The sequence below is a fragment of the Strigops habroptila genome, chromosome Z, assembly GCF_004027225.2.
Source record: "Strigops habroptila isolate Jane chromosome Z, bStrHab1.2.pri, whole genome shotgun sequence".
In the NCBI taxonomy this organism is placed as follows: Eukaryota; Metazoa; Chordata; class Aves; order Psittaciformes; family Psittacidae; genus Strigops; species Strigops habroptila.
In genome coordinates, this window is record NC_044302.2 from 55977799 (window position 1) to 55991346 (window position 13548).

The window sequence follows — 13548 nt, forward strand, 5'->3', positions numbered from 1 at the left end:
CTTGAAAGCTGTCTGCACACTTCATGTGAGGTGGATCCAACCTGATTTGCGCATGGTCTTGTAGCTTCCTCTAGAGAATGCTGTTAGCCAGGATGCATTGTTTGTTAGTTTGATTTTAAAACAGACTTCCTCATGACCATTGCTTTAACAAGAATAAACAGTTTCGAATTCTCATGGCAAAACCTTCTTACATCCTTAGTGAAAGAATGAGTGAGCCCCAAACCCTAAATTCATTCCTAAGATGCCCTGTTAGTTGAGGCTGTTTCTTATGTCAAGACCGAAAGTCTGCACCACGAACATGAGGTTTTCAAAGAATGTTTCTCTATTGGAATCTCTTGGATGTCTGCCCATCACTTTGTGACCATATTCATCCTGCCAGAGTCAAGCAGTCTCGCTGCAGATACAGTCTCTGAGTACATTTCTACGTACTGAGGTCTGTATGGCTGCTGTACAGGAAAAGCTACTCTGTGCTTGGATCTGGCTCATTTGCCATGACAACTGCAGTAGGGTGCTGATAAATCCACTCGGTATTCTGCTCAGGATGAAGCCAACCCACTGCCAAGGTGGGGTGTGCTGTTTGGCTTTGTATGCACAGCCTCTCAAAATGGCTAGAGGGTTGGTCGCTGGTGGTTTTGGGTTGCAGCATAGGCTCCTTTCTTAAGGCTTTGTATAATAATATGTAAATTCACAGTGTACCTTTGGCCATCGGTTTCCCTGATCTTTGGAACGGATGAGTGAAATAAGGCAGCTGCCTGCCTTTTACAGTAAGGATGTTTGGGATAAGAGTGGTCTTTTACTGTCATGCTCAGGGTGATAATTGTTTGGGGTCCCCAGCAGCAGTGGGTCAAACAACTGTTCTGTTTATATCCCCCTTTTCTTTTTTCCCCCTTTTCCAGTGCTGTTTCCTTTGAATGGTGTCCAGTGTTTCTCCGTGAGTACCAAGTAGGCAGCTGCATTTGACTCTTGTAAGGTTGATGCTGATGTGGCTGCAGAGACCCAACTGGTAGAAGAGCTGAAGGCAGCAGTGCTGCTTTGGGTTAACGGGAGCAGAAGCAGGTTTTACATACAGCAGGCCTTGCCTATTCAGGCTTGCATGTGCCTCCTGCAGCCCTGTCATCAGCACAGGCTTGCCTTGCCTCACAGGAGGATTGTGAGTGCATTTGTATTTGTGGATAAACTGTGTGATAAAGCCATGGTTAGATGTGGTTACTTTCCAGTCTCAAACTGTATCTGTTTCAGGTTTTTGTTCTTTTGTCTTTTTGCACTTCCAGCATAGCTGAGTATTTTCCTAAGCTTCCTTTCCAAGTTAATCAAAATGCTTGTTCCACTCATGTTTTTACAAATACGGCTGTTATATGTGCAACTCTTTAAATTGTTTCATGAGTTGGTTTATTTGGCTTTGAGGAAGTGACTGGCTATGTTGGGTTTTTTTGTGCTTTGTTTTTTTTAGGGCAGAAGATACCTCTATGCTGGTTCTAATTCTGGTGTGGTTCAGTCTCCGGTTGCATTCTGTGACAAGTACACCACTTGTGTTGACTGTGTTTTAGCAAGGGATCCTTACTGTGCTTGGAAACCCCTTGAAGCTTCCTGCATTGATATTTTTAAAGAAAATGAAATCGAAAGGTAATGGTAGCCTTTGATTACCTTACAGTTACAATTGATATTGCATCAGCCTTGCCCCTTACCGATAGTGGCACTTTTTAAACTGAATGTTTTCAAATACAGACTTTTTCCTATCTGTCTACGCCTGCTTGTGCTGCTTAGATAAGATGAATCTGACTTAGTATGAGGGGATGGGTGGGCTGTAGGAAATAAGATTTGAAGTTGTAATACTTGGACTTCCTTTTACAGGAGCTGGATTCAGAACATAGGTGGAGATGCATCGTCTTGTTCTGGTGAGTAGGTCTTCAAAGAGCTCTTTCACGCATCTAGGTGGAGTAGTGAAAGAGTTGTGTTTAGTTTGGCTTTTTTGTGATTATCTGAACATTCATTTATATTTTAATAGGTATGATATTCTACTTTTGAATATTTGAGCACCTGTACAGCCTGCATGTGGTCTTAAAATGTCTGTGTTTGTATACATTTCAGTGTGCAGTGCACAAACCACTGAAATGAACAGGGGCACCTCAACAGCGACTTGTGAATGAAAGCAGTATTTACCATAAGTACTTTAGTGCAGAGGCTTCTGTCTCTGTGATACAGCATTTGACATTCTACTGTGAGACTTGATAAGTGCTTGGTATTGCTGCTGGATCAGAGTGAATGATCCTGAAAAAAGCTGGTTTTCTGGTGAGAGGGAAGGGTGACTCAGAATGTGATACAGAGCAGCTGAAGTACCCTTTGTAGTGCTTAAATAAAAGTAACCACAGGTCCTTTCTTTCTAATATATGCTGCTGCCACCAGATGAAGGAGATCTTAAGACTAGTATTACAGGAGATTTTTACTGCAGTAAACAAAGCTCTTAAGAGTTTGATTTACTCCGTTTTTATTTCTAATCCCAAGTAAAGCATGGACTGCCATGAGAGTTTTGCTTGTTAGTTTTTCATTAATTTATGGTGTTGCACTGTGGGTGTGCCATAAGTGCTGATATTTTTTTAGGAGAAAGTTTGAGTAACAGCACTTTGTTCAATTCCTTCTTGGATATTTTATAGCTGCTGATTTACTTAAAATGCACTAATTGCATAGAAAGTGATACCAAGTTCAGCACCTTGTCTCAATGAATGACTCGTCTCAGATGCACGCTCACTTGCGGATCAACAAGATGTCATCCTTATTTAGAAGTGGAGGCTGTCTTAAGAGTTTGAGGTGTCCTATCTCCTAGTCTGTCTTGATGTCTCGCACGCAGTTGTAGCTTGATATTTTGCTAAGATCCTTGCATGCAGTCATCTCAGTCTTGTGAGGTAATCTGAATGCCTTAATCTTTACATTTCCGTTAAGACTATAGGCACAGTCTTGTGAAATTACACAGATTAGAGCAAACGGGAATCATTGCTGATACTCTGCACATTTATTTTGATGTTCCAGATAAAGTAAGAGAGCATTCCCTACAGCATACATTCAAGCATGGGAGCACAGCAGAACTCAAGTGTTCTCAAAAGTCCAATCTGGCACAGGTAGTTTGGAAGTTCAAAGATGATGTGCTGAAAGTGGAGAGTCCCAAGTACCGTCTGCTGGAAAAGGCACTGCTCATCTTCAATTTATCAGAAGGAGACAGCGGTGTTTACCAGTGTTTGTCAGAAGAAAAAGTGAAGAATAAGAAATTTTCTCAAGTGCTGGCTAAGCATGTCTTAGAACTGAAAAAGATCCAGCATACCACGGTGGGCCCCACCATGGCAGCTGCACCAACAGAAGGTAATAGCAATGTGCAGAAAGTGTCAGCTGTGTCAACTGAGGGGTCAACCGCTCACACCTCGACTACTCATATGGTACCAGTAACAACAGCAAGGATAGTAACAAAGCCCCTTGGCTCTGTTCTAACAAGTGCACCCTCCAACACAGAGCTCTTCAATTCCATTCCTGACGCGGTCCCAGAAAAGACAATGTTCCTCAAGTCAAATGATAACTTCCTGTTGATGTTCCTCTTCCTCTTCTTTTTTATTCTGTTCTTGTGCCTGCTCTCCTACAACTGTTACAAAGGGTACTTGCCAGGGCAGTGCTTGAAATTCCGCTCCATCATGCTGCTTGGTAAGAAGAAAACAAAGTCAGATTTTTCTGACTGTGAGCAAAGTGTGAAGGAGACGCTGGTGGAGCAAGGCAGCGTCAGCCACCAGAGCGGGGAGCAGCCGAAGCCGGCACATGACACTGGCTATGAGACTGAGCCCGACTGTGGGAACGGCCAGCTGCAGCCTGGGGATTCGCAGGCATCCCGAGAGGCCAAGGACAAGCCCTTTGATGTCAAGTGTGAGCTCAAGTACGCTGACTCGGACGCAGATGGGGACTGAAGGACCCAGTTGTCTGTTTCAGTGGTGGAAGTCGGCTGTGGTCCCGCAGCTAGCTATTTGAGCACAGAGAGCGCGGGTGTGACCGCTGAGCCATAGTGGGGATTACATGCTTACGCTGTACAGCAAGCCAATTAGCATTCAGATCTCGCCAGATTAGAGAAGTAGTGTTCTTGTCTGCAGACCATAGCATCTTGTGTTGTATTGTCTTTATTTTTTTTTTTTAAATGGCCAGTTTCAGATCACCATTTGTTTGTTCCCAGTTTTGCCCCAAAGAGCGCTTCGCTCTAGTAAACGGTTATTTGCTTGTTCTTCAGCCCTGTTCTTCCAATAGGATAAAAGTAACTTTCTAATTCAGTTGGCTTTAAAAAGCACTTCAGTCTACACATATTTTTAGCTGCCATTAAAAAAAGACCTAGTTTCATTTTAATTCCAAATTGGAAATTAAGTTTAGTTTATCAGATTGGTAAATTATAGACTTTGTCCAGATTGGGACATTTTTTTTTTTCTTTGCTTCTAGTGATTACTTTTAGTTTTATGCTTTCTGTTTTGGCATACTAGGTCTCTTTAGTTGTTTAAAGTTACTTAAAAAGCAGTTAAAAAAATTATCTGAGACTTTTAAAGGAATAATGGGGATAGCATTGCCTTGATTTGTGTAAGACTCAGGGATAATCTTGTTTAAAGGCTTTTTTCTTTGCTGCTTTCTAGCATTTTAGGTACAACAGTATCAGTACAAAACATGGAGTAAGTGGGGGGAGGGAGGAAGTAATAGGTTTGGGAATGCTCTTTTCTTATATTTTTTTGCCCTTCCCTCCTCCCCAGCCAGCAAGCTGGACACAGTCATGTTCTGTTTTCTAGACAAGACTGAATTTCTTTGGTTTTCTTCTTGGCTTTATTTTATTTTGGTTTTTTGTATGAAACAGTACAGGCAAGCAGATGTGAGTTAGCAGTAACTCAGAGGTTTTTGCACAGTGGAAACAGAGCTGGAATCAAGAAGAATTAACTGCAATAATTCAGCTAGTGACTCGCTGGAATGGACTGTTAGGATACAGCCTGATGAGAAAACATTGCCGATTCTTTTTCTTTTTTTCAGATTCAGAAATAACTCAGCTTCTTTTTGTGACAAATCTTTACAGCGTCACCCTTTCTGGATGACACCTTCCCAATCTCCTATGCAACTGGAGACTGAAACTGGAGCTGCTCAAACAATCAGTTGTTTGAACTCTTTATGTGAATCATGCCTGCGATCGTGAAAGTGTGCATTTGTTCTCAGCCTGGTTCACAGCAGCACTGTTTGTCTGTAAAAGCATTTTGTGCGGTACAGTCTTGAAGAATTGTTCCTCTTACTGCATCTTTCTGTAAATATTGCTAGAAGTAGAATACGTTTTAACAGTAAACAGCAGTATGCCTGGGCTGCTTTTCTATGTTGAACTTTCATGCGAATATAATTTAGACCATCTTAGTGTAAACAGTTTATATTTTATAAGATTCAGTTTGGTTTTATTTTTCTATTTTTAATTATGTACATATAACAGAATAAATATTAAAAGAAATTGTATTATACCTTGAATTTTATGGAACTTGACACAGTGACACTGCTTTCCATATTGCAAGCACTAATGGTCCTTGTGGTTTCCTTTAAGGGGGGAAAGTAGTTACGGAAGTTTTCAGTTTGAAGCAGATTCTCTTCTCAGCTTTAATTGAATGGGTTATAACTCAGGGCAGGGTGGGATGGAAAAAGAAATGTGGGTGAAGGAAGAAAGCGCTCTTCTGTAGGGGCTTCGGGATACTTCCTTTTACTACTCTTCTAAAATTCATTTTGTCTCTGCATTATTTCTTCAGTGTGACGTATTTCTTACAACTTCTTTCCTTAGTACCCTCTTTTTTTCTTTCTTTTCTGTCCTCTTCTGTTACACAGCCTCATCTCCTATACCTTTCCCTCCTACTGGTACCTCCTTTTTGTCCTGTGTTGGGAGTGATTCACCTCCTTCACCCACCAGTACCCAGCCTGATGTTTGGTCTAGCACAGAATCTGTAAAGGTCATGTTGTTGCCACCTTTCCTAAGTGACCAGGCACAGCATGTTAGTGTCCGGGGACCCTTTCACCTCTTCTGCCGAGCCACAGGTAAGTTGGAGGACCCCTGTCTAAACCAGCATTTTCTGCATTAAAGGTTTAGATACACTGTCATGTACTGTGTATGGTGTTAACTTCTTGGATGTTGGGGGGGGAGGAGGGAGAAGGAAAGAAAAAAGACCATTTCAGCACGTATTATCAACATGCTGTTACCAAGAATCTGGCACTGCGAATACTGTGCTCTAAAATGCAGGCTCTTACTTAGCAGCCTACTGTAGTATATTAATAGACAATTGATTTTAATAGGCTCACTTGCATGCTGTGAAGGAGTTCACTGAATCATGATTGCATATGGATGTTTAGCAGGTAAATATTTTTTACTATCAGTATATATGCCGTTTAAAAAATACACTTCTGTTGGATTTGTATTTAGTGTATTTTTCTGGACCAGGTCAGTTACTCCTTCGTCAGTGTTATTTCAAATGGTAAAGTACTTACAGTAATGACAGCTTCCATTTTATGAAGAATATGTTATCTGTAGTTCACAGGAGAGGAACAAAGCTATTTTTTCTATAGAAATTCAACATTTATCTTTAAGCTTTTGTCTGGACAGTAGTTGCCTGTTCAAGCTAAGTGAGATTTAATGGACCTAAACAGGTCTTAAGATGTAACCGTCTTCCTTAAGAGATTGTAGGTAGAGATTTATTTTTAAAAGTAGCATTGTTTTATATTGTGTGTTAGCATTGCACAGAATCAGATCAAAATGTATAAATTTTTTTTAGAGTAGGTCTTAACAAAGGTATGATTTGTATTTCCATGGATAAAAAGAACAACAGTGGGATGTGGGTTCTTTCATGTCCTTTCATGGAAGCACAGAATCATTTAGATTAGAAAAGACCTTTCAGCAATAATTTTTTCACTGTTTTTGTGGACAGTTCAGAAACTTCTTGTTGTCCACCATGAAAAAAAAAAAGTAGTAATAGCATAAATAGCACAAAGGATTTAACAGTTTGATCGTGCTGAATATCTGGAATTTATTTTAGAATTACTTTTTTCATCCAGCAGTGTCCATTTTAACATGATATCTGTGCTGCTTTTAAAAAATTGTCAGTAATTGTAATTGCCTTGGCAGTGAACTTAAGCAATAAGGAGCAGTGTCCTAAAGTCACTTTGTAGAATTCACTCCTGAGGAGGTATGGACGAAGAGTGGAAGAAATGGGAATCAGGCACCCAAGAGGTGCAGGGATGGCAGAGGCAGGGACAAGATGAGCCAGCAGTGGAGGCATTTCTGTCCGCTCTCAGAGAGTGGGGAAGGACTGGACTTTGTGTTATGGGTGGGGATTGACTCCCTTTGGGAAATAAGACATTTGGCTGATACATCACACCCTTGTCCGAATTACAACTTTATTCTGTTGATTTTAAACAATCACCAAAAACCCCCAACCAAACAAAGCGCAACCACACAAAAACATCCAACAAACAAGCAAAACCACCCCAACAACAAATGCAAACCAGCAGCTTACCAAACCAATGTAGATCTTTTGCATCTTTCTGGGACCTGCACGTGAGGATGTAAAAACTTATCCCGGATGGGGTGGCTTAGCAAATACTTTTGCTAGAAAGCCCTCTGCTTGGGTTTACTTGCATTCCTTCAGTGCCTGTTGATACTTATTTCTATAAACGTAATTGTAATGAAACTTTATTTCACTCAGGTATGCATATAAGGTAAAATGTGTTTGCAAGGCGCAGAAGGGTTAAACAAGACTGGCAGAGTGTTAAATGTTGTACCTGGTCTTCTGGTAAATGATAGGTACCAGCAAGTGTATGATGCAAGTACAGATTGCTACATCATCCAGTCAAAAACTGAGGTTTATTTTTAATCAAGTTTCTGACATTTTTATGCAAATTACTGAATCTCTTCCCATTTTTTTTTTTTTTTTTTTAATTGTACATGTCTGTTTCAAGTTGTCTGGAAACTGAGCAGGAGTTGGTGAGTTCTCTTACTCATCTGTTACTCATCCCACATGTTTTAACCTGAAAGCTGCCTAAGGATACTACTTTACAACCTTGTAACCGGCTCATTTCAACAATGTTAAGTTAAAGTGGATACAGCACAAAGAGCCACATACACAAGCTGTTACTTTTTTTTTCTGGAAAATAAAGTTTTCCAAGACTGGAGTACTCCTGCGTTTCCTGAAAAGGAAGGAACACATCTCCCTTCACAAACTGCCTCCCAGTTTCTCTCTATTCCTCTGAGGAGTCTCACACCTACACATTTCTCAAAAGACCTGTCTGCTAGATACACACGCTGGCAAGCCTTAGGTCTCCTATGTTCTTTCTCCAATACTAGAGACCTTTAAACCCTTTAAAGGCATTTGAGGCAGGCTACAAATAAATTGAACAAAATGCTACACCGTTTGGAGCCGGGGGAGAGGCAGTGTGTTGATGCTGTATATACCTGCTTGTAATTTTTCTGGTGTGCTCCGTTGAATTTAGGTACAGTTGAAACAGACCTTTTCCTAGCAGTTTTGTTTCTGCTTGAGGATGTTTTACTGGCACCTCCTGCCCTAGCTGTAGAGTAGTATTTCCTTGACCTTAACTTCACAGACAAATGATGAACTACTAGAATATCCTGAATATGCTGAGGAACAGTTTAAATACATTTTTAATCAGAAATAGCGTGAAAGTTATGCTTTATTTGTATTTCTGGCCTGCAGATTCAGATGCTTTTGGGCATTCATGATTTGGGTGGTGTCAAGAAGTCTAATCTCCTCCTTTAGTTACTCTGAAGCTGGAGTTTTTCCATAATGGTTTCTTAACTTTTCACTCTCATTAAAATAACGCCGGGAGTGTGAACCCCAGGTAAAAGTTCTGCAAACTCAGCAATATGCTTTAAAGGAGTTGTTATTTCATGGAGATACTGAGATGAGTATCTGATAACTCCCACGTACAATGCGTGTTCCCCGTGGCTATGCTATTTTAAAGGGAGCGCAAGACAGCTTCCCACATCCACATGGGAAAAGATCCGTAACTCGCAAGAATGAGATTCGCAAGTGAGTCACTGCAGTTTTTCTGTCTTTGGTGAAGCTTGAAGATGCACTGAAAGGCATGGGGAAGGGTGGGGGGAAAGTACAGTGCCCTTTACCAAGCACTGCTGTACACTGAGTAAAGCTCTAGGCAAAGCCCATCTAGATTGAGTCCAAAACAGCCCTTGTTGCCTGGTGGCCGAGGGTTGGCTGTAGTGCTGTCACCAAGTGCTGTGCAGCATGGGTCTGGGCAGTGGGGCACAATTCCTGTGCCCGGGGTGTGCCTGATCTGCCCCGGGAGGAGGAGCAGCTCATGTCAGAGGCTGTCTTGCCCACAGAAATGAGTAATCCTTCCCTCTGGAGGTGGCTCTGCAAGTCATTTTGGGGTGAGGTTTCTTAGACCAATTGCACCTCCTGTGATGCCCTGGGGTGGTCTGGTTGGTTGACCTGGCACAAAGCATTCAGAGCTCAGCCAGGAGAGGCAGGGAGGTGTGCAGCACCCAGAGCAGGATGAGCCTGTGGAGGATGGGGCTTTGTGCTGGACAACGATGTGTTTGTCTAGGACCACAAATTACAGCTTTTTAGTTACAGCATGTCAGTATCTTAAGATGGAGTTTGCTTCAGTAGTCACTTTGTTCTACTCTTACAAGAACACAAGTATCATATAGCAATTTTTCACAGACATATGCTTCTGTTTCATAACCAGCTGCAGTTTTCCAGTGTTTTTCTTTTCGTGAACTGCTGTATAAAATAATCCCCAGAACATATTTTCCTGCCTTCATTAGTGTTTCTTAGTAATTATTCCTGTGGACAGGTATATCATTAGTTTTTGAAACCTGAAAATGATTTAACTGGTAGCTTAGAAAGGAAAAGCTCTGCATTTCCTAGAACAATTAAATCCTTTGCACAAATACTTTAAAACTTTCTAAAATAATTTTTATTTATTTATTTATTGGTAAATCTCAGTGTATTCTGAGATTTACATGGTGATGCTTTGTTGAAGCAATACCTTTAACTTTGATCTCCATGGTTGCTTAGTAATCTGTGGTTGGTTTTGTCTTTATCCTCATCTGGGAATGCTAAATTTGTACCTTTTAAACAGTCCTATGTCCCACTTTATGAATTACCTTCTCCTCAGACCTTTGGTGTTCTATTTCATGCTATCTGTATACAATTCAGCTTCAGCATCTTTGGCTACAGTAATCTGACAGTAGTGATCAGCTTTTAATTTTGTAGTTTTGTACAACTTCTTTCAGTGATTTCTGCACTGACTGAACATTCATCACTTAAAGGCATCTCAGTGTAAGACCATTCCTTTGTGCAGATCTCTGATGTGCCACCTGTTTTTTGACATGCATGTAGAATATGCATCATCTAGAAGATGCATCTCAAATCATAAATCTGAAGAAGAAAAGTTGAAAAATTAAGATTGTTCCTTTAATGTATTAACAGAAAAGGACTTAGAAGTTGTGACCTAAGGTTATAAAATCAAGTAAATATTGCAGACCCTTTTTACATAAAAATCAGAGACATTAAAAGTATCCTTCTTGTTACTTTAGATTGCAGTATCTTAGGGCAAGATACACACTCTCACCTTCCCCTCCCTCCCTCACTTTTTTAATGTTTTCTTGTAAGGACTAGAGTAAGCTCAGTTGGGGAAACCTTCCCTTGTTTGACTTAAATTTATAGATGCTTAAAACATAACAAGAGACACTAAAATATCTTTCTCCCCATGAGGAAAGCTTGTCCAGTTAGGACTAGTAGCTGTGGCCTGCAAGTACTATCAGTGTGTGATGTGCTTAAAACATTTCAAACTGCATGCATGTTGTAGTGTATCCCCCCTATACTAGTAGGTGAGTGTTCTTGTACGCTTATTGGTAAATTTTATCCACCGCATCATGTGTCAGCAGAGATTTAGGTAAATTAAGCCCACTGCATCATTTTACAAGTGTTTGATTGGTATCTGCACAGTTTGAACAAGCCATTCTTCCGAGAAAATAATTTGTCGAAAGGTCTTTTGAGACTGAGGAATACAGCTGGTGCCCCTATGGAAGGTGCCTCTGTGAAGGAGCAGCTTTGCTCCTTAGCTGATCACTTCAGCTCTTCAGCTTACTTTTGGAATTGGGTGCTGCACAGGCCGTTTGCAGAGATGACCTGATTTGGTCACAAAACCTGCACTATTCACCATTTCAATTTAATATACACGTGATTATGGGGGGAGTGCAAGAAAAAGGTACTGCACAATCCATGGCAGCTTTCATAGTTTGACTAGCTATATGTAAAAGCAGAAGTTGGCTTCATATTGGGGGCTTGGAGGTCCAAATGTAATTTCTAATGACTTTCAGCTTGCGTTTCCTCTCAGGAGAGAGATTCACTTCGGTGTGTATCTGCTTCTGCGTACCATTTGCTTACAAGGTTTTACCTGACCTCCCAGCCAAGCCTTTCTTCTTTTGAAATGCAACATAAGTGGTCAAAACTGTTTTTCTTCTTGCTGATATGCAGCTCTGATTCAGTGATGTCTCAGCCAGTCCTGCCTAGTGAGATGTGGTGGGTTTGGATGGGTGTCAGAGTCTCTGGAGCATAACCACAACTCTGTGTGCTCTTCCTCAGAACTTTTTGTTATCCCCGGCAGCCCAGTTTGCAAACCCACTACCTGTACACTTACTTTTCTTGTCTTCCCTGTGAGAGCTACAACCTGTAGAGCTGTGATAACTAATCCCTCAGTGTGATGGCTGATAAACGGGGTACTGATTTGGAACATAGGAGTCTCCTCTTTTAACTATTTCAGCAGAAGGTGCTTACCAGAGGTGCTTCCACATGTCATTGTCCTCTCTGTGGAGACGAAAACCTCATTTCCAGCTCTTCTTCAGCTAGATCTGTCTGGTGAACAAAGGAGCAAAAGCTGTAGCTTGTGTTCTCTGGAGAGCAGCAGTGATTTCTAGAGAGCATGTTACTCCCTAAAATATATTCTCCAATTTTCTTCAATTTATTTTAAAACTTAACATAGTAGCCTTGTTACGTGATAGGGGGGCCGAAAGTCAGTGAGCAAGCTCAAACTGGAACCTGATGTTTTTTCTGCCCGTCCCTAATTCTAGCTTGGTAGTGCTTCGTTTAATTACTCTTTAAAGGCAATTTTCTGGGTTCATGCTGCAAAACCTTTTTTAGGCCCACTCAGAGAGTATCTAAATAAATGGTGTTCATCCCAGGAAGTGTGGACAGTTATGGATTGCATTGTCATCTCACAGGTAGGAGCCGTTTTCCCAACCTGCTTTTGCCTTGCACCCTGAGAAGGCAGATGTGCTGTCCTACCTCCATTTCAATGTGCTGCACCTTGTACCTTCTGGTGACAGGCAGCTTCTACCAGCCTCCATGTGGTTCACATTTCACAGGAAGCACTTTGTGCTTGTAATCTGCCGTGATAAGGCCACATCAGCCTGTGGGCTAGTAACTGACAAAAGCACCAGGTTTTTGAAGGAGCATGTCATGTGTTTCTCAGTATGAATTATTTGGTGTTTGAAGTAATATTCTTTGTTAGCATTTCAGAGAGGTCTGTTTCCCTGTGATTTTTCTTTTTTCATTCCTGTCAACCTATTCCTGGTTTGTTTTCTAGAATGTATTGCTCCTATTTAAAAAAAACAAACCAACCAACTACAAAACCCCTGGCTATGAGATACAGCTTACCAACCTTGTACGCTGTTTTCAGAAACTGCAACGATGCTTGTCTAAATTTACTTTCTTTCTCCACTTTTCCAATGTTACCCTCCTGATGGCTTCATGTACTATTTATTAATTATTTGCTAGCTTGTCAGCAGCAGTGACTGACTTCTACAACTTAAACTGTGACCAGCCTTACATCTGACTTTCAGCCCTGTACTGAGTAGTGCTGGTGGTTGTCTTCCATGTTAATGACTGACTAACCTTCTGCACTAACTTTGGTCTCTGATTTAAAATAATCTTTCTGCACCCAGATTATAGTATCTTTTAAAAACTTAATCCCTGCTCTGGATGAGAGCTTTCCTGTATGATCTTGGTTTTCTGACATCTCAGATGTTTAGTTCAATAGCATTTGGCACAAGCCAAAGCTGCAAGTTAGACAGCAAGCATTAAATCCAGGTATCACTGTTTTAAGATTAACCTTATTATTTTTGATCTGCTGTGTGTTTTGAGCTTTGGAAGGGGTTTTGGTGTGTATTGGGGGAATACAGGGGAGTTTTTTTTCAAACCTAAACTTCCTGTCACTGTGGATAGCCTCTGGTAGCAGTTGTGTGTCTAGATCATAGGAATTTGTGAGAAGGACTTTTTGTTACCCTGCCAGGATTTCTCTGTGGGATACCTGTTGGTTATCTTCACTGGATTTCAATTTGCTGTCAGGTTTCAGAGATTAGTTTTGCCGGTGAAAGCTTTAAGAGGTTTAGGCTTGCTGACAGCTCCTGCTTTCTGTTACCCGACTCACCTCCCTCTATCTTGAAGTGTTTCTCTGAATAATTTACAGGGAGGCCCTTGTTTTAAT

General features: G+C 41.0%; 1 protein-coding gene across 17 annotated transcripts in view; it reads left to right on the plus strand.

Moving 5' to 3' along the window:
* The window catches only part of SEMA4D (semaphorin 4D), a 95749-nt gene that overhangs the window by 75578 nt on the left and 6623 nt on the right, over positions 1–13548 (plus strand). For 6 of the 17 annotated variants that reach the window (XM_030511605.1, XM_030511604.1, XM_030511607.1 and 3 more), the window contains exons 14-17: positions 1451–1623; positions 1852–1895; positions 3025–3910; positions 5032–5507. In XM_030511605.1, coding sequence (XP_030367465.1) covers positions 1451–1623; positions 1852–1895; positions 3025–3910; positions 5032–5191 — 1263 coding nt within the window. In that variant the 3' untranslated portion in view covers positions 5192–5507. Of the gene's footprint in view, positions 1–1450; positions 1624–1851; positions 1896–3024; positions 5680–5856; positions 6064–7977; positions 8003–13548 lie in introns of those variants that run through there. The other 11 variants (XR_004389867.1, XR_003995002.1, XR_003995003.1 and 8 more) reach the window with 6 other exon arrangements.